We start from the raw sequence: 18,825 nt of genomic DNA, 5'->3' as shown, positions 1-18,825 counted from the left end.
GGTGCAGGTTTACAACTTCCAAGTGATTAGGTACTTTATAGAAACTGAGCAAGTTAGCGTGCGTGTTTTAAGCCTTTAAGAAGTTCATTTTTTGCCTCAAATAACGATGTTGGATAGAAGTGGTCTTGGTGGATCAAAATAATATATGAACCTCCGAAATTAGAATTCCATCCTGATTTAAACCAATTTCTCAAGTATGATACTGCTGGTGTCCAGGATACTTTACTGGTTTACTTTAGTTATAGGACTCAAAAATGAACTTGAGGGAGAGTCTTAAAAACTCTCTGCTTTGTCACTATGATTTATAGTTAGGGTAAACGCGGTATATTCCAACATCGTAGGTAATTCCGTCACTTCTCTAGTTTTTCCTTTATATTAAGCTTTGTTTTAGTTCCGTGCGTTCATTGATGGTTGAAATGGTGACGTCTAAAGGCTTTTTAATAAATATGGCAACATTTTGTGACGTTTCATCATTGCTGACGCGTAGTGAAGTGTTTTGAGAGTCACGTGAAGGCAACAGAACTTGCGTAACGCATACGTTTTTTTTATAGTTTTTAATTTCTTGATGCGTCCTTAATGTGTCGGAATATACCGCGTTTACCCTATGAACATATTTTAAATAGGCCTACCTAGAAATTTGGACTAAACTTGAAAACCATCTGTAGGCTATAGCCTAAAATCCGCAATCTGCATTACTTTACCGTTCCTGCCAAAATATCTTGCAGAATGTAATCATCGTAATGTAAACAAGTCAACCTAAACGTTTTGTTGAAGATAGCGCATAGTTGCAGTCACATCAGACTGCATTAACATGTGCTTAGCTTACAGTAAAGACAAATGCTATTTTTGCTGGTTGACTGTTTTAGGGTTAAATTTTAGATTTGGGATAACATGTGCATGGACTTGGTAAAGAAATTTGCGCCTTGTAAATGGCTTTTCGGAGATATGGAATTGACGGAGATATAGAATTCACTGCTCAATAAAATGGAATCATGGCCAAAAAAATGGAATCGCGGCTGGCAAATCCATAATACTGTAGCTCAAAAAAATTGTCGTGGCTCGCCAAGTAGATTTATTCCATGCCTGCTCCAATACGGGTGAGCTGGCAGCCAAGCAGCATGCTTGTGACTTGTCCTGCTCCTATTGTTGCACCAAAGCAGAACCAGCGTGCTGCTGCTGCCAGCCAGGACTGGAATTTTCCTACTTGTTTCTGAAATCATGTGGCTCTAATGTGACACATTTTTAATACATTTGGAATCTTGCAGCCCGATCATGCACTTTTATTAACAATTGGATAGGAGGTTTTTTATCTAGCGGAAATCTTTTGGTACCAGAAATTGTGGTAAACCTTTAGTCGCTGCCCTAAAGGTAGATGTTTTCCACGCTTGCTACCGCCCCTCTTGTATTGGAGCATGTGGCTGTCCCACTGCCCTCAAGTGGGATGGCCATAATGAATAATAGAAAATTAATATTATTAATTATTCATTAATTTCCTCTTTTTTAAAGAGGAAATAAATCTTATCTTATCTTATAAATTTTAATGAGAATCGAAACATATCATAAGTCAAGAATGGCCCGCTAAACATTTCTAAAAATACTTGCTTTATGATGTATCGCATGTGACATCACATGCTCCCAACTCTCTTGTCCTAACTGGTAGCCTGTGCAACCCACAGAAGTAAGTCATTGTTATTTTGCCAGTCTTTGTCATTGTTTTCATTTTGCAACCTATGAAAGTAATATATTTCACTTCTCAATTCTTCAGTATTTGAAACACGTCAGGAATTGCAATTCATGTAGTACAGGGTGCGCCACAGAAACTTACTTATTTGAAAGGTCAATAAAAACAAAAGTACTTGAAATATTGTTTTGATTGTTGTTTTATTTGAGAATACTATTTCCCAATTTTCTTTCATACAGTCTTGAAAATGACATCTGATGAATGGCGACCTCCAATGCGCATACACTGATGAAGTCGATTTTTTAAATTCACATCCACTCTTTGCAGCATATCAATCGGTATGTTGGCAATGGCATCGCGAATGTTGTTCTTGAGGTGAGCTATGTTCCGTGGTCGATCGCCATAAACCAGGGATTTCAAATAACCCCATAAAAAAATCACATGGAGCCAAATCTGGAGAGCATGGCGGCCATTGAAGATCGCCTCTGAGAGAGATGAGGCGGTCAGGGAAATGTTGTCGCAGCAAATTCATCGAGTCTCGTGCTGTGTGTGCTGTGGCTCCATCTTGCTGAAACCACACGTTCCTAACGTTCATTTCTTCGAGTCTTGGAAGAAAAAATTCTTCGATCATGTTCCTGTAACGAGCTCCATTAACGGTAACTGCGCGAACGTTTTCTTCAAAAAAATAAGGACCAATTATTCCCATTGCCGACATCGCACACCAGACAGTAACTCGCTTGCAGTTAAGTGGCTTCTGGTGAAGCTCTCGTGGATTAACACCACACCAATAACGCATGTTTTGCTTGTTGACACAGCCGGAAATGTGGAAGTGAGCCTCGTCACTGAAAAAAACGACCGCGTCTTCAGGCAGGTTGTTAACCAGCATTTCACATGCATTTTGACAGGCAACAAAATAGCGTTCAGATAATTCTTGCACAACAGCCAATTTATAGGGATGAAAGTGAAGGTCTTCTTGGAGAATTCGTCGAACAGTGGTTTCAGAAATTCCCATAGCAGCGGCGTGTTTGCGAGCCGAACGCCGTGGAGAACGCATAACTGACTGCCTCACTCTTTCGAAATTTTCCAGAGTTCTGATGGTCCATTGACGTTCATTTCTGGGTTTAGCGACACTTCCATACTCTCGAAATGAGGTAACCCACGACAGAATCGAATTTCGGCCAGGAACGAGTTTTTGAGGAGGAATTACAAAGCGAGCGCGGAAGGTGCGTTGCGTAGCAACAAGTGAGCGACCATTGGAAATGAAGGTTTCGACTGCGAAGGCCCGCTGCTCTCTAGTCCAGATCATGATGGTAACTAATTAGGATAGAAACAAACATGGGAACTTCCCCCTCCAGATGCGCCCCCTCTCGCCCCTCAACCCGCCCAGCTTAGTGCGTGGGAATTCTTTCAAATAAGTAAGTTTCTGTGGCGCACCCTGTATGTTGTACTGTATATGTACATTGTATTGTATTGCTCAGCCAACTTGGAGAGAATGGCAACTTGCACAGATGCCTCCAGTACTTCAACATTGATGCTTGTAAAGTTATACTTCATTCTGAATATGAAATCACTAAAATAATTGATTCATATATTATTTATTTGAATTTACCTTTACATTTAATGTTAGAATTTTATATGACATATTGTCTTTGATCTAAAATAATATACGTTTAAAAATTACTTTTTAAAGACAACACTTCAAAAGAATCCAGTGTCTCCAATCTTACAGATGTACAATGAATTTCTCATCTAATTTTCGAATATTAAAAAAATTATTTTTTCAATTTTTTTATATATAATTTTTTTTAATATATAAATTTTTTCAAAATTATTTATTCTGTTAATTGATTCAAGCATTGCCTCTGACTTCACACAAGTGTTTTTTTTAATTTCGCCTTCATTCGTGAGTTATACCGTAAATTCTTCCGAGACGTTATAAAAACTAGTCCCTGAGCTCATGAAAAATTATACAGGTCAGGTATAAAAAAAACGGGAATGTGTTTTCTATGACACGACTGATGATCGTGATAAGGCATGCGAAATACCTTCACCTGAGTTAACTAAATTTTTAACTCAGGTTAAATTAATTAAACTAATTAACTAAAGTTATTGGACCCATTAAATCTGCGAAGCCTCTTGTTCCGTGCATAAAAATTACAATTTCATTGCAGAACTGACAACCTAACGATATCACGTTTGCACGAATCCATCGCACGTCATATGATTTATAAATGTCATGAACGGTAATACTATGATACTTACAGTGTTTCCACAATTATTCAAAATTCGTTAGAATCCACAACTAATTGTAACTGTAAAATTAATTTGATCTAAATTGATGTTGAAAGTAAATTTGTTACATTTAGCCTTCAATGTCTGTAAAATTATTTCACTAACAAGAACAAAGTTTGCCTCTTAGAATTATTGAAAATAAAAAAAAAGTAAATTAACCTCCTTTTTGATATGTATCGAACTTTTCGCATATTTTGAAAATTTTGCCTTTGCTCGGCAAAACTGTCGTTGCTATCTCAAGTAATGTACGAAGGGACTCTCCGAAGTGTCGCACTCCTGATTGCCTTCCAATGAACGTAATAAGGACGAAATTTTCGTCATCGTCCCACGACGTCGAAGGGCCAGCGACCGCGGTGAGACTCATCACGGGCGATTTCCCCAAACGAGATGATGTGAAACTAGACTGAAGGCTGTAAACGAGAAATGTGTTTACATTGGTGACTTCCTACGACAGATGTCTCCTTAGATTTAGTAATCAAGAAAAAGAAATATACACCTCTAAAAAATCGCTCGTTCATAATTATAAAGCAACTCTTTTAGAACGATAGATCGTGACATTAAACACAAAACATTAACACCGAAACTCAAAAACTTCATAGTAGGGCCATGGATATAGAGGAAACCTGGTAAGGATTATCAACCTACGAATAACGATTATATTACTTTGTTATCACTTCTAACCGCCGGAGGAATGAGAAATTTTCCCTTGGATCAGCTTTTTTGACTCATTTTGAATCGTTTTCAGAATAAATGTTCACACAGCGTCGGCGGCTTCGATTTTGAGAAGTAACAGGACTGTCGACGGAGAAAATTTCTTCGTAGTATAACGTATACTCATCTCCTAGCTCTTGTAGCGGTGTATCTTCTTCCTGGTCAAGTTCGTGGTCCTGATGGAAGTCATGGAACGATAGAAAGAAGAGCTTTCTCGTCTTGACAGTTCCTGACCGTGCGCTTGGAATGCTTCCGGGTTGCACGATTTGCAGCCTGGTTTTGGGATCTTTGCCGCTTGACGATTTCGGCCATTCTTCGTGGACCGACATGTCAAACAACTTTCGTTGCATTATTCAAGTATCCATCTTAATTAAATGCCGGATGACATGATTTGTGCCATTAATATAATCGACATTAACGCATCACAAAAAGATTTACTTGCACATTATGCAGTTACAAAAACTTTAAAATAATATACGTTTAAAAATTACTTTTTAAAGACAACACTTCAAAAGAATCCAGTGTCTCCAATCTTAGAGATGTATAATGAATTTCTCATTTAATTTTCGAATATTAAAAAAATTATTTTTTCAATTTTTTTATATATAATTTTTTTAATATATAAATTTTTTCAAAATTATTTATTCTGTTAATTGATTCATGCATTGCTTCTGACTTCGCACAAGTGTGCAAAATTTTAGATCAATTAGACAGGTAAAAGTGTGTCAAATATCAGTTATAAGATTTGTAGCTGACAAAATTATTTTTTCAATTTTTTTAATATTGAAAAAAAAAATTTTTCTTACTTTTTAAAATCATTTATTTTGACAATTGATTCATGCATTGTCTCCAACTTTAAACAAGTATGCAAAATTTCAGATCGATAGGATAAGTAGAAGTGTGTTAAATTTCGATTACAAGATTTGTAGCAGACAGACAGACGAACAGACAGACAAACAAGAAGTGAAGTTGAAGAGAAGTGTTGTAAATTATTTAAATTCCTGACTTGGGTCGGTCAGCAGTCTTCTCTCCTGTCACTACCCAATTAGCTGAAATGCCACACATTGAGTATATAAATAAGTAGTAATTAGCAATATAATCAGGGACAAGATATAAATCTAGATTCCTTGCAGTCTTATCAATTTCATGCAACCGCACTACGGGCTGTAAAAATCAACCAACTAGTCACTAGTATAATTACTCATATTTCATGTATCTATATATATCTTACTGCGTAAGTGCATATCTGTTCTGTAGTCATTAGAATATGACAAGACATTTTTTTGGAGTTGATAAGAAAAATTGCGTCTATAGCTATTTCCACGGACCACTTCATGCCTGTGTGCATCCAGTAAATTGAAATGTTCTTTACTTTATATTGCATTATTTTTGTTGCAATACAAAAGCAAATCTAGAGTTAAACTCTCTGCTTGAGATGGACAAATGAATACAAACAAATGGGCTGCTTTTCATAGTAACTATGTTGGAATTTTGATTGAACATATTCATTTTACACGGTTTCATACATTGAGCAAGTAAACGTTTATGATGTATGGCAAGGACAGAATTGACTCCTATTTTCATTCTCAATCAGATGCTGAAGATGTTGAAGTATTTGATTTATCTAAAACAGTGGTTCCCAAAGTGGGTGAAATCGCCCCCCTAGGGGCGATGGAAAGATTTTGGGGGGCGGTAAGGAAGAAGAGGGCGGTAGGGGGGTGATAGTCCGAAGTCAATGTCAGAAGTTCAAACGTTTGTTTGACGATTTGTACACAACACGTGCAGCATATGACTCCCAGCGATGGTTTTTTTCACCCAGATCTGTCATTTAACCTCTCCTGGGTTTACGTCTCGGACAAATTAACGGCCGGACTCGCGGCCGGTCTCACGGCCAACTTCCAAATTCAATGATCAAGGAATATCTATCAAACTAATGAACTTAACTCGATGAAACTTGGTACACGTATTCATTAGGATCTAACGATGATGTTTTGCTCGTGAAAATTGTTTGAATTTTGCCATCGTTTGTTTTTGCCATCTTTATATGGCTATACGGGCCGAAATTCACAGTGATCAAGTAATTTCTTCCTAACTACTGAGCTCAGATTCGAACGAAATTTTGAATTTGCAGTCCTAACTCCGAACGGTAATGTTTAGCTCGTGAAATTTTTTTCGATTGCGCCTTCGCTAGCGAGTTCTATTTTTTCATTTCACCTTCATTTGTGATTTAAACAGCAATATGTGCTTAAATTCGCAGTAATCAAGAAATTTTTTCCGAACTACTGAACAGATTTGAACGAAATTTAGTATTTAAATACCTAACCTCAGCAACGGTGATGCTTACAATTTTTTCGTTTTGCCATCGTTTGCGAGTTAAACGGCTATATACGTATGAGGCTCAAGATTGGTTAAACCGGCTGGTAGAAAAACCGGCCGTTCCGCCTATATTTGTATAACTCGCGAACGAAAGCAAAATAGAAATGTCACGAGCTAAACATCACCGTTGAGAGGTTGGGTATTTATATACAAAGTTTTGTTGAAATCTGTTCTGTAGTTTAGAAAAAATTTCATGATCGCCGCGAATTTAAGTGATAAATTACCCGGAGATACAGGCCGAATATGAGGAAGTGTGAAATCAAGAATGACGGTGAAATGAAAGAAACTCGCAAACGAAGGTAAACTCGAAAGAACTGTTATAAGCTAAAAAATCATCGTTTGGTAGTGAGGAATGTGTTTTCAAAATTTCGTTCAAATCTGTTCAATAGTTTGAAAGAAATTCGTTGATCACTGCGAATTTCGGCCTCTTTCGCAAGAAACGCGCAACTCGCGAATGATGGTGAAATTAAGAAAAAATTACAAGCTAAACATCACCGTTAGGTTCTGATGAATACGTGTTCCAAGTTTCATAGAGCTGCGTGCATTAGTTTGGGAGATATTATTTGATAATTGAATTTGGAGATTGGTCGTGAGACCGGCCACGAGTCCAGCCGTAAATTCGCCCGCGACGTCCTAGGTTTCTAGTGCTGAAACAGTTAAAACAGCTGAAAAACATAATGGTTCACTAAATGGGATTCTATTTGTGAAATACGCAATTGTATTTAACCTTTATCTTTTAAAATTGCAGCGTACTAAATTTCAAGAAAGAGGCGTATGTCTGTGGGGGGGGGCCAGTGTGGAATTCTGTATATGTAATATATTCTCATGTCAATATAAGAAAACGTATCGAAATACCAACCCTACCACCGCGTTACACCACCTTCCACTGCAATGAAAATTTATAAACTGAGCTCATTGGGACCTACCGTGCTTCCGAAATCGCGCGTGGTTTGAAATCCAATCACGTGTTGCCAACGACTAATCAAGTTAATTAGTCGTTTATCTGTAGGCTAGCGGACACATTTTTGCAATGAATACGTTCTAAAATAAAAATAAAACACATCCAGAATCGTAAAAATTCTCACGATTGGACAATACTAACAAAGTTTTCGATATCACACAAAAGTATGAGATAAACGTCCACTTATCCAAGGCGTACATTCACATGGTGTTTTCACGATCATATCTGACATGGCGGCGTCACAGGCATAGCTTTTGGTTATGTCAAGTTCGATTTCACAATAATTAGACTTGATCCACATTCCATTCTGAGAGTTAACTGATTGAAAGTTTTTTTTTAATTATAAAAACCTATTTATACGTTCCAGATTTGAATTTTTTCCATTTTTTGCCCTATTATGTTGAATTTATCTTAATGAATTCACTTCAAATTCTGAATGATTTTGTCTGCCATCCCTGCATCCGCGATCGTCATTTGTTTCTGTCAGTTGCATGCCGGGAGCTTACTTTCGTGGTTCTGTGTAGTCTTGCTCCCATCAGTCCCATGAATTGCGTGTTTATTGTGTGCATCATGGAAAAGTTCTTTGCTGTCACATTAAGAGACAAATCTTTAATGAACTAGTACTTTTTATAATTTTAATTGTTGAGTGCAACTCTGTGCAAGCTGCCCTGCAGACACGCAACATTTCCAAGTTAAGTGATGACTTTATAGCTAGAAACTTTTTATACCTTAACCAGTTTACCTAATACCTATACGTGTTTAAGCCTATAAGAAGTTAATTTTTTTGCCTCAAATAATGTTGTATCGAAAAACTGGTCTAGGTGTAGCGAAAATAATATATGAACTGTAAATTTTAGAATTCCATCCTGGGGGGGGCGCTAGAAATTCACTAGGGAGCCAAAGGGGGTGCCAGCCTGAAAAAGTTTGGGAACCACTGATCTAAAATATTGTTATAATTTCTTATTGTTTCATGACGTTTCACAAACAGATGTTACATTCCATAATTTGAGGGTTATTCAAGGGCACTAACCAATATGGAAATGTGTGTATACTCTTTACAGAGGCACATGGTATTGTAACCTGGGGTTGAATTAGGCTACTGTGTAGCCCAACCTTTGTGCATTCTTTTACCAAACATCACTTTTCATTAATTGCTCAATTTTATTAAAATTCAAAGTGGGAGTAATGATATATTATAAAGAAGTGGGAGTAATGATATATTATAAAGCACAAGAGTGTCAATATAATTCTGTTTTGAAAATTTAGGTTATTATTTATCTTCATTGTTATTACAATTTTATTGATGTTAACTAGCTAATGGTGTGAATTCATTTTCATGTGTTCCCTTGCATTTTACTTTATTTTGTTAATTTTTCACTGATATGGTTTAGTTAAAAAAAAGTTAGTTTATCATTCAATTACAGGTTCAATTAGTTTCAGTAAGCATATTCATTCAAATTTGCTCACAGTGTGTCCTTGATTGATCTGTACCCTTATCTTTTGCTTTATTCAAACCTCATTTTAAGATCCCCCTAGTTTATAAGTTACAGCATGGACATGAAGCTGCTGCCAGTTTTAAGGGTATTCATTGTTCTTGCCTTTCTAATATTTTACATCCCATCAGGTTATCAGTCATTCATGATTGCATTTTTAATCTTCCTTTGGTTGCAGTTTCACCTGCTCATCTACACCTGTCCAGGCTCCTTACATGCAAATAACTAGCACATTTTGACTAAACTCGCCAAATCAATTCAATCATTATGTTTCAAATTTATCAATGTAGGAGTATTTGGCTACATAAAATTTATTTTAGTGTTACTTAAAAGAAGAGCACATAAGTTTTATTATTACTTATGGGACTAGGACTCCCAAATTGTAGAACTTGCAGGACTCAAGCCTAAGCACTGCTGGGTTAACCTGCTAGTGTATTTAGTTCTCAAGTTGTCAACTCATTGGTCAGTCCCTGGATATTTAACTAAAATTGGAAGTTTTATTAGAGAAATAGAAACTTGATGTTTTCAGAGGGAAGTCTGCATTACACTTGACATCTTGCCAGTCAAGTCCAGGGGCCACACTTTCAAAATTTGCTAAGTGAACGCAAGTACTTACACTCCATTTTCTTGTCTATGATTGGTGGATTTTGCTTGAAAGGCAGTCAATGATTGGCTGATGAACTTACAATCTCTTACCTTTTTTGAAATTATGTGCCCAGACTATCTCACAGAGTAAATTTGAGACTGGAATATAATGAATTATTGGATTGTATATTATTGGATGAAATGATCCTGTCAAATGGATATTGAATTAATGAACTACAATTTGGAATAACATTCTGCATCTTAAATTTGGCTAAACATTAGGAACCCAATTTATTGCTCTTGAAGATGCCAAGTAATTGCACTCGAATCACAGTTAATTTGTGAATTAATTAGCTGTGTCAAAGGACAACATGTGCCCATCCATATGATGTCAATCAGTACATTTTCCACATTGTCATGCCACGAGTTCCTTATTGATTGGAGATAGCCAGCTATGGTTAACTTTGGTAGATTCTTTTATTCACCGCAATTATGCCTTGCTACCTCCAGAGCTAAGGATTAAATTTTAATAAGTGTTGAATAGGCATTGTTGTCCTATGTTGTGCATAATCTGGGCTAGTATGACATGGCTGTAAACTGATATAATACTACAGATTTGCTGCAAATCAGTTCCACCCAGTTTTGCTTTGTTTTTGCATGGCTATTTCATCAAAAAAGCTTCTAATGAACTCTAATCCAGTCCTCAAGATTCCACAAATAATGATCTGCTCAGAGGATTCTTTTATCAGAATATGTTACGCATGTGTTGACATATTTTAACTCTTGAATTCCACCTGATCCAAGGAGCATGAGTTTCAAGATTTTTCCTCAAAATTTTCTAAATTTGTGATAGTGGAACTGGAAAATTCCAATAAAAAGTAGATGTCATCTGATTTGTCTTGAGATCTGACTGAAAAATATCTATTTTCCAAGATGGTGATACGTAACTTTTTCAAATCATTTCTGAGGGCGCAAATTTCCTTCTAGATGACTTCTATTAATTTATTCTATATATTTAAAAAATTTATATTTTTCTGTTATTAGAAGCCCATCACTAGAATATTAATAGAATACAAGTGTGTACATGTATATATATATATATATTTGTGTAGTTTGGCAAAAGCTTCTCTTTTATGCAAGTTTGATTGAAGACCAGAGCATGCTTTTTATTTACAATCTTTTTGTTCGTCTTTTCAATTAGTCGAACCAAATTTCTAGCTGGAGCCGGGAGATCGAAAAGCAGGTTTCCGAATGACATTTTAATAGATTGCAACGTTTCGAAAATACAATTTTCATTATCAAGCTGGAGATGGTTTTACAACATTTGAAATTGAATTTGAAATGACTGAAGTACATATGAATGGTATAGTGGATACAATAAAATAAATAATGTGGATACAACAAAATATAAACTTAAAATTACTCTGAAAATAATTTCAGCGTCCGGACGNGTACTTATTCTAATCTTATAAGGTGATGGGTGAAAACTTTTCTGTATACCTTGATGTTAAACATGTACTGTAGTGCATCTGTCTCTTATACACATCTAGATGTGTATAAGAGACAGCACTAATAATATAAATCAACGAATTCTCTGGTCATCGATCGCACGTGTGTAAACAAGTAAATTCTGCCATCTAATATATATATATATATATATCCTATATGCTGTCTTATTATATTGCCTGGATCTGATTTTAATTTCTATCCCTAGAATGTAAGCAGTGCTAAACAGGTTTGGAAGGGTTAAATAAAGTATTGAAATTAGATTTTTATTGGTGTGCGTAAGTTTATTTTCAAAGTAAGAAAAATGCAGATATATTCATATATTCAAGTTATTTATAGTATTTTTAAAGATGTTTCACTGATTTTTTTTCATTTTTTTCAGATTGGTCAGTGTTAGTCCACTATTGGTGAATTAGCTATTCTAAAGCATTATTGTACTTTATTCTTGTACTTCCAAGACCAAAGGTATTATGAATAAATTTATATTATACAATTTGATTTCATTTTTCAATTAAAACTTGCAATTATGAATATGTATAATTTCTAAGTTTCGATAATATTTAGATGTTTCCACTGTAATACAAACTAGTGTTTAAGCATTTTGATGTTGTAATTAATACTGTTCTTTGAAGTCATATATTCATCAGCAATGATTACATTTTGTTCATTGCAGCAAAAACCAAGAAAATGAATCATAACCAGTCGGACGAGTGCCCTGAGTGCCCATTGTGCATGGAGTTGCTGGAGATGGATGATATCAACTTTTTCCCCTGCACTTGTGGCTATCAGATATGCCGCTTCTGCTGGCATAGGCTTCGGACTGATGAGAATGGCCTGTGTCCTGCATGCAGGAAACCTTACACCGAGAGTCCTGCTGACTACAAGCCTCTAACTCAGGAGGAGTGAGTGCACCCAACCATCATGTGATAGCAGTTGTTCAATCTTTATCATGAAAAAAGTGACTGCATTCTAAAAACACACCTAGCATGAAAGCTATGTATGAAAAAAAATTATTCACTAAGCATTGCTGAAATTTCTCAGATTGCAGAAGATTAAGCAGGAGAAGAAGCAGAAGGAGCTCATCCGCAAGCAGAAAGTCACTGAGAATCGGAAGCATCTCTCCAATGTCAGAGTGGTTCAGAAGAATCTCGTTTTTGTGGTGGGGTTATCAAGTAGACTTGCAGATGCTGAGGTAAGTAATTTAATGGGTTAAAGTTTGTATATTGTTGTGTGCATTTTATATTCTTATTTCTTTCTTAATATGAACAAAAGATATTGTTATGCTAGTTGTTGATCCATAATATTGCCCTTAAATAGATAATTATAATTCTCCTGAGAAGCTACTTTTTTTATAAATTATTCACAATAATTTTTCATACCTAATGAAATATTTATTAATTTGTTGATAAATTATTTATTTTTACTTTCAGGCTCTGAAAAAAATGGAGTATTTTGGAAAATTTGGTAAAATTCATAAAGTTGTTATTAACCACACAACAAGTTATGCTGGGTCTCAGGTGAGTATCTGCAGAACTTCATTGTCTCTTGGTAAAAAAAAATCTTGTACAAAATTTTACTATGAACTGTGCTGAAAGTGGGAGATTCTATTATTTATTTTCAGGGCACATAGTGGTAAACTCTGAAAATTTTCAATGGCAATAATTTTAATTTGTTTGGATTGAATTGACTTGCAAATAAAAAAATTGCAATTAAATGCTCCTAGGACATGTTTGTTACTCAATGCTACTAGTAAACTAATAGCATTGCTTTGTCATGAAAATTTATTCTGCTATTTATTATGGTCCATGGATAATGAAATGCTTTCTGCTCCTTGTGCCCAGGGTCCAAGTGCTTCTGCTTATGTCACGTACCAGAGAGCTGAGGATGCTTTGAAGGCCATCTCGCAAGTCAATAATATTCATGTGGATGGTAGAACTCTCAAGGTCTCCTTAGGCACCACTAAATATTGTTCCCATTTCATGAAGAATCAGCAATGTCCTAAAAATGATTGCATGTATCTCCATGAATTGGGTAAGCTGGCAATTAGAAACTTGTATTAATGAACTTGTATTGTTTAACAAAAGGTTTCATCCAAATAATGGAATATTCCATGAGATGTCATTTCTGAGAGTTAATTTGAATGAGTTTTGTTTGTTTACAGGTGATGAAGCGGCCAGTTTTACTAAAGAAGAGATGCAGCAAGGCAAGCATCAAGAATTTGAGAAGAAGCTGCAGGAACATTATCTGGGTGTGGGATCTACTAAAAATGGGTTAGTTGGCTTATTGGTAAATTTATTGGCTAAGTATATTGATTCAGCATTTATAAGTTTCAAATTTCTAGCATATATCTGTTGATGAAATTTATATTCATCAATGAGGCTTTCTGTCCAATAATCAGTGCTTTTTTCCAGGGGTATTGGTGGCTTGAGTGGCTCGACAGGCACTGAGTCGTCTCACTCGAGCGGCAGGCGGACCCATAAAGATAGTCTGTCTGAGTCCAATGGTGGGAATGTGGGTGGAAGCAGCAGCTCAAGAAACGGTCGCACCTCTGCTACTATAAATGGCATTTGTGCCAGTAACAATAGCAGTAATATCAGTGGTGGCAGTTTCCACACTGCTGGTATACAGCCACTTGATTCTATTGTTATCAGTCCTGGTGAGGGTTGGCCATCTCTGAACCTCGGGGGCAGTAAGGATTTGGGTTCCAACTACAGCGGCAGTAGTAGCGGTGTGTCGTCTGCTTCTGGTAGTCAGAACTCTGTTAACAGTAATTCAAGTGGATCTTCCAACCAAGGCAAAAAGAATAGAAAGCATAATGGTTCCAATAGCAATGTGATCAATGGTTCTACTGGTTGTGCAACTTCTTCTCCCCGTAACACTCCTACTCGAGACCACCAGAACACCGGCCGAAGGTTGTTATGTTTGTCATCGTTTTATGCACACTGAAGTTCAGATTTTAATATGGTTCTAATAGGATACTGAGATTGCCTTTGAATAAAGTACTTATTCTAATCTTATAAGGTGATGGGTGAAAACTTTTCTGTATACCTTGATGTTAAACATGTACTGTAGTGCATTGACTGTAATATGTGCTGGCTTGTGGTCTCATTTATGACCTTCCTTGCAGAGGTCAAAATGAGGACAGTGCCAGTAGCAGCGGCCGCTCTACAGCAGCACGAGCGAGTCCTTGCCCTTCAAGTGCTGCATCCTCCGAGAGTTCTGCCTCGTCCCTGAGCTCGGTACTCTCGACCACACCGCCGGCATCGTCATCTCCTTCTGACTTGACGCCAGCAAAACGCAAGCAAGCCACCTCCCGGTCGCCTGTCTCTGCTCATGTACAGAGAAGACAGAAGTCCCAGTCTCCCAGCAGCAATAGAGAATCTCAGTTTGACAACGGACTTGCCGACTCGAACACTAATTTAGATCATTCTGACCTAAGCAATGATTCTTACAATCCGACTGAGACACAAAATGTGCCTGGAAATCATGAACCAATTAGCATTGTTGACACTGATTTAGAGAAATCAGATGAAATTCTAATAACAGAAGTCATAACTACTGAAAGAGAGCATGACCAGTCTCCGGAAACTCGGGCTGAAGATGTTAGTGAACCTTCTTTCTTGCGCGATGTCACACCACCGGCTGATGCTGCCAATGATCCTTTTCATGATCACATCATCACTTCCCTTAATAATGTTGTTGATTCCCACGAGACTACACAGCAATTATCCTCCGCGTCCCTTCATTCTGGTGAGCTAAAGTCAATTTTGAGTTTCATTATTATGCATCTGCTTGGTTTTCTTTCAACCAAATTAAATAAGTTTATTATTATTACCATTAGCTTCTTTGTAAATCCTAGTTTAGATCATTGAAGATAAAGGTAGGTATCTTCTCTCGAAGCAGAAAATTAAGACTTGATTAGATGTTCATATTGTTGAAGAAGCTTGTAGCAGCAACCTAGGTCATTTTTTCCAAATCAGATTTCTATACTGTGTTACTAAAACACCTGTTGCTGTGAATTTATTTTTTTTGTCATGGTTTTCCTCATTATTTTTAAACTCATCAATGTTGATTCAGGTGACTGGGATATCGGCGATCGCACCGAGCAACCTTTGTCTGTGAACGCAACCTGTGCTACTGCCGACATTTGGAGCAATACTACCAAAGCTTGCGAATCCATAGATGACGAGTTAGGCTTCGATCCTTTCGAGGAAACAAATAAAGCATTAGCTCAGGACATAATAATGGAAAAACAGAAAGAACAACTTCAGAGACATCAACTACATGAGCAGCAAAGGCAACAACAGCAGTCATTCCACCAATTACAGCAGCTACGTCAACAAGTTGACTCTCAGAACGGGCATGCAGGCCTCAAAGCATTCATGAGCAGCGGCGGAGAGAGTCTTGGTGGCATCGGGGCTGCAAGGCTACCTCCGCCGGGCTTCAATGGCGTTGTTACTTCTATCCATAATGTTTCTAATAACGTATCCCGTAACAGAGTGGATATAAATAAACTATTCTCCGGTATTAGTTCATCTCTTGGTAATAATCTCTCGAATCAATCACCTCAACTTAATGGGTTGATATCAAATCGTTTACCTCACGGACCGCCTCCTGGTATGAGTATGCTTAGTAACTTACAAGGGCACCAGCCTGGGCTGGATCCTTCTGCGGGAAGGAGTGGGGTGAGCACAAATCCTTTACTTGCGGCTCTGGAGGCCTCTTCAGCTCATTCTCTGGCTCAGCAGCAACCAGGACCTCCACCAGGTCTTTCGTTGCCTAAACAAGACTCCTTTGCCATGAAAGACTTAGAGAATGCCTTCCCCACCTTGACATCACTGAATAGAATGAATAGCCTCAATACCCTTGAGTCTTCCACTAACGCTCTTAACCCAAGCCTCAGTTCCTTCAGCAATGTCAATGGACTCGCTTCTCTGAATGGCCTCTCACTTAGTTCTCTCAATAATGGGGGGCTGGGTCTCAATTTCTGCAATTTGAACGCTCCTCAGCAGCAAAATTCCCTGAGTCAACTTAACGCTTTCTCTGGCATGAATTTGGCCCAGGCTCAGCAGCAGTCAGTTAACACACCGGGTAACAATGTGATATCTAACTTATTCAATTTCAGTCAGCCGTCACAGGTACCTCAACAGTCGATTCTTCACCAGCTTGCTCTTCACAACTCCCACAAAGGTGATTCATGATTGATCAAAGCTTTGAATATATTATTCGTATTAGACCACTGTGTCACTTTAATGTAGCCAACTACTAATTTTAATACCGTATGAAATCCAAAATGAAATGATTGCTACCAGTTCCGGCAAAAAGAAAAACTGTATAGCCTCATTTCATGTATTGACTTGGAATATATTTTGTTGATCAGGATGGACAAACAATAGCAACGGTGCTCCAGACCTGACCGCGCTAGACCCAGCAATTGTATCCTCGGGTCAGCTGACCGACTCCAGATCTGATTCTCCCCCCGAGTGGCTGCGCCTGATGGATGGCCCAGCCTCGACCTGGTCGTCTCTTCTCCCGACACAGAACCAGCAGACACCCAACAGCTCAACCTTGTCCCAACAGCAGCACCTAGGTACCACCAGTGGGTTTCAGGCAACGCTGAGCTCACAGCAGCAGGTTTCATTGTTGCAACACCAACAACAGCAGCAACACCATCAACAACAGCTGGCTGCTTTCCAGCAACTACGACAGCAGCAACAGCAGGCGATCCCATCAGTGTGGCCACCGACTTCTCCTCCACCAGGTTTCTCCTCACTTTCCCCTCTCCACCGCGCCAAACTCTCCCATAAGCTCGATAGTAAGTAACTGATATTTGCTGCGAATTTCTATACTATTGGTAATTCTATTTAAAGACATCAGTGCACTCGAATAATACCATGTTCTGGTTGGTAATCCTATTGCAGCTAATTTTTAACTCTAAAATATATCAATAAATAATAACTTTTTAGTATCTTTTTGCTAGAAATTCTACTAAAATCAATCCTTACTAATTTCGTTTTGTTTTAAGAATATAAGGTAATGAAGAAAGGATTGATTATATTTCCTCATTGTCGCATTCAGGAGTCACGGTTTTTTTGCTTGGCGAAATTTAATTATATTCTTTTGAATAAGTCAACCGGTTTTTTTGAGTGAAGGCAAACATCACTTTAGCTCATATATATCGAATTATTCCTTGTCATGATTACAATTCTCGTGCAGATATGTAGAGCTGCTTGCCGTACTGGACCATCCCTGACAAGAGGCCAATCTCTGCTGTTTCAACACAACGCTTACGCTTCAGCCTTAAGCGGCTTCAACTTCTTTAGTCTTTGAGTAGTAACAATATTATTGTCTAGCGGCTGCAATCATTTGCCGGTGCTGTGGCTCGTTGAGTGGACTTGTGCTGCAATCGTAATGGATCAGTTAATGCCGTACCGCGTTACCTTTAGCACATCTTCGATTTCTTTGTGTTCTCCCCTTCTCCATTTGACAAAGGCGTGAATTTCTTGCTTTTCTGAACGGTGATTAATATTTTGAGGGTGACTATATTACTGAAATGTTATGGATCTTTATTTATTGTTCGGGGAAATTTTCTTAATAAAGTGACCAATATAACTGTCCAAGATTTGCTAAGTATTAATTTCCAGATGACTGCATCATACGGCATTTGGGGAAGAGATTCGTCGTGCATGTAGATTTTCCATCAAAAAGCCGCATGAGACATTGTCATCATGTCATGACGGAGCACCCTCTGGCGGACGTTTATACCTAGATTACATGCAATTTTCGTTATTGCGAATCCCTTGATGTTTGATTAATAATGTAACGTTTGATTGAAATTGTATCAGTTGATCTTTGAGTTGCCACGGGGCTTTATTATGAAGTATATTCTGTGTTTGATTTTAATGCGGTGGGAGAGGTCCTCCCGCTGGGTTATTTGCTCGCTCTTGCACTTGCCTTCTGATTATCCCTGTATCTCTAAGATACGGTCAATATTCTCCTGCCCATGTGCTCTCTTTGTCTCGTTTGCCATTCTATGAAGGAGTTACTTCGTGCTGCTGTCAACATGTTCACTTATTCCACATCGATATATCATAGACTGATATTATACTACATTACATTAGCAAATAACCTTTTATCAGTCGTATCAAATGAAATAAATTTGAATAACTGATAACAACTCTGATTTTGTCCGTCTCTGCATCAATCTTTGCTTAGAGGAA

The 18,825-nt window shown here is 37.6% G+C and overlaps 1 protein-coding gene across 2 annotated transcripts in view; it reads left to right on the top strand.

The window, feature by feature from the left end:
- LOC108683390 (probable WRKY transcription factor protein 1) overlaps positions 1-18,774 on the top strand; it is a 20,525-nt gene extending 1,751 nt beyond the window's left edge. The window contains exons 2-12 of one of the 2 annotated variants that reach the window (XM_047882016.1): positions 11,988-12,070; positions 12,279-12,507; positions 12,647-12,797; positions 13,036-13,122; positions 13,447-13,636; positions 13,767-13,875; positions 14,017-14,517; positions 14,733-15,355; positions 15,683-16,795; positions 16,986-17,420; positions 17,822-18,774. In XM_047882016.1, coding sequence (XP_047737972.1) covers positions 12,293-12,507; positions 12,647-12,797; positions 13,036-13,122; positions 13,447-13,636; positions 13,767-13,875; positions 14,017-14,517; positions 14,733-15,355; positions 15,683-16,795; positions 16,986-17,420; positions 17,822-17,829 — 3,432 coding nt within the window. In that variant the 5' untranslated portion in view covers positions 11,988-12,070; positions 12,279-12,292 and the 3' untranslated portion in view covers positions 17,830-18,774. Of the gene's footprint in view, positions 1-11,965; positions 12,071-12,278; positions 12,508-12,646; positions 12,798-13,035; positions 13,123-13,446; positions 13,637-13,766; positions 13,876-14,016; positions 14,518-14,732; positions 15,356-15,682; positions 16,796-16,985; positions 17,421-17,821 lie in introns of those variants that run through there. The other variant, XM_018172703.2, reaches the window with a different exon arrangement.
- Positions 18,775-18,825: the final 51 nt, after the last annotated feature.

Source organism: Hyalella azteca, unplaced genomic scaffold, assembly GCF_000764305.2.
Source record: "Hyalella azteca isolate HAZT.00-mixed unplaced genomic scaffold, Hazt_2.0.2 contig9419, whole genome shotgun sequence".
Taxonomy (NCBI): Eukaryota; Metazoa; Arthropoda; class Malacostraca; order Amphipoda; family Hyalellidae; genus Hyalella; species Hyalella azteca.
Note: the sequence above shows the minus strand (reverse complement) of the source record. Positions and strands in the feature narration are given on the sequence as shown.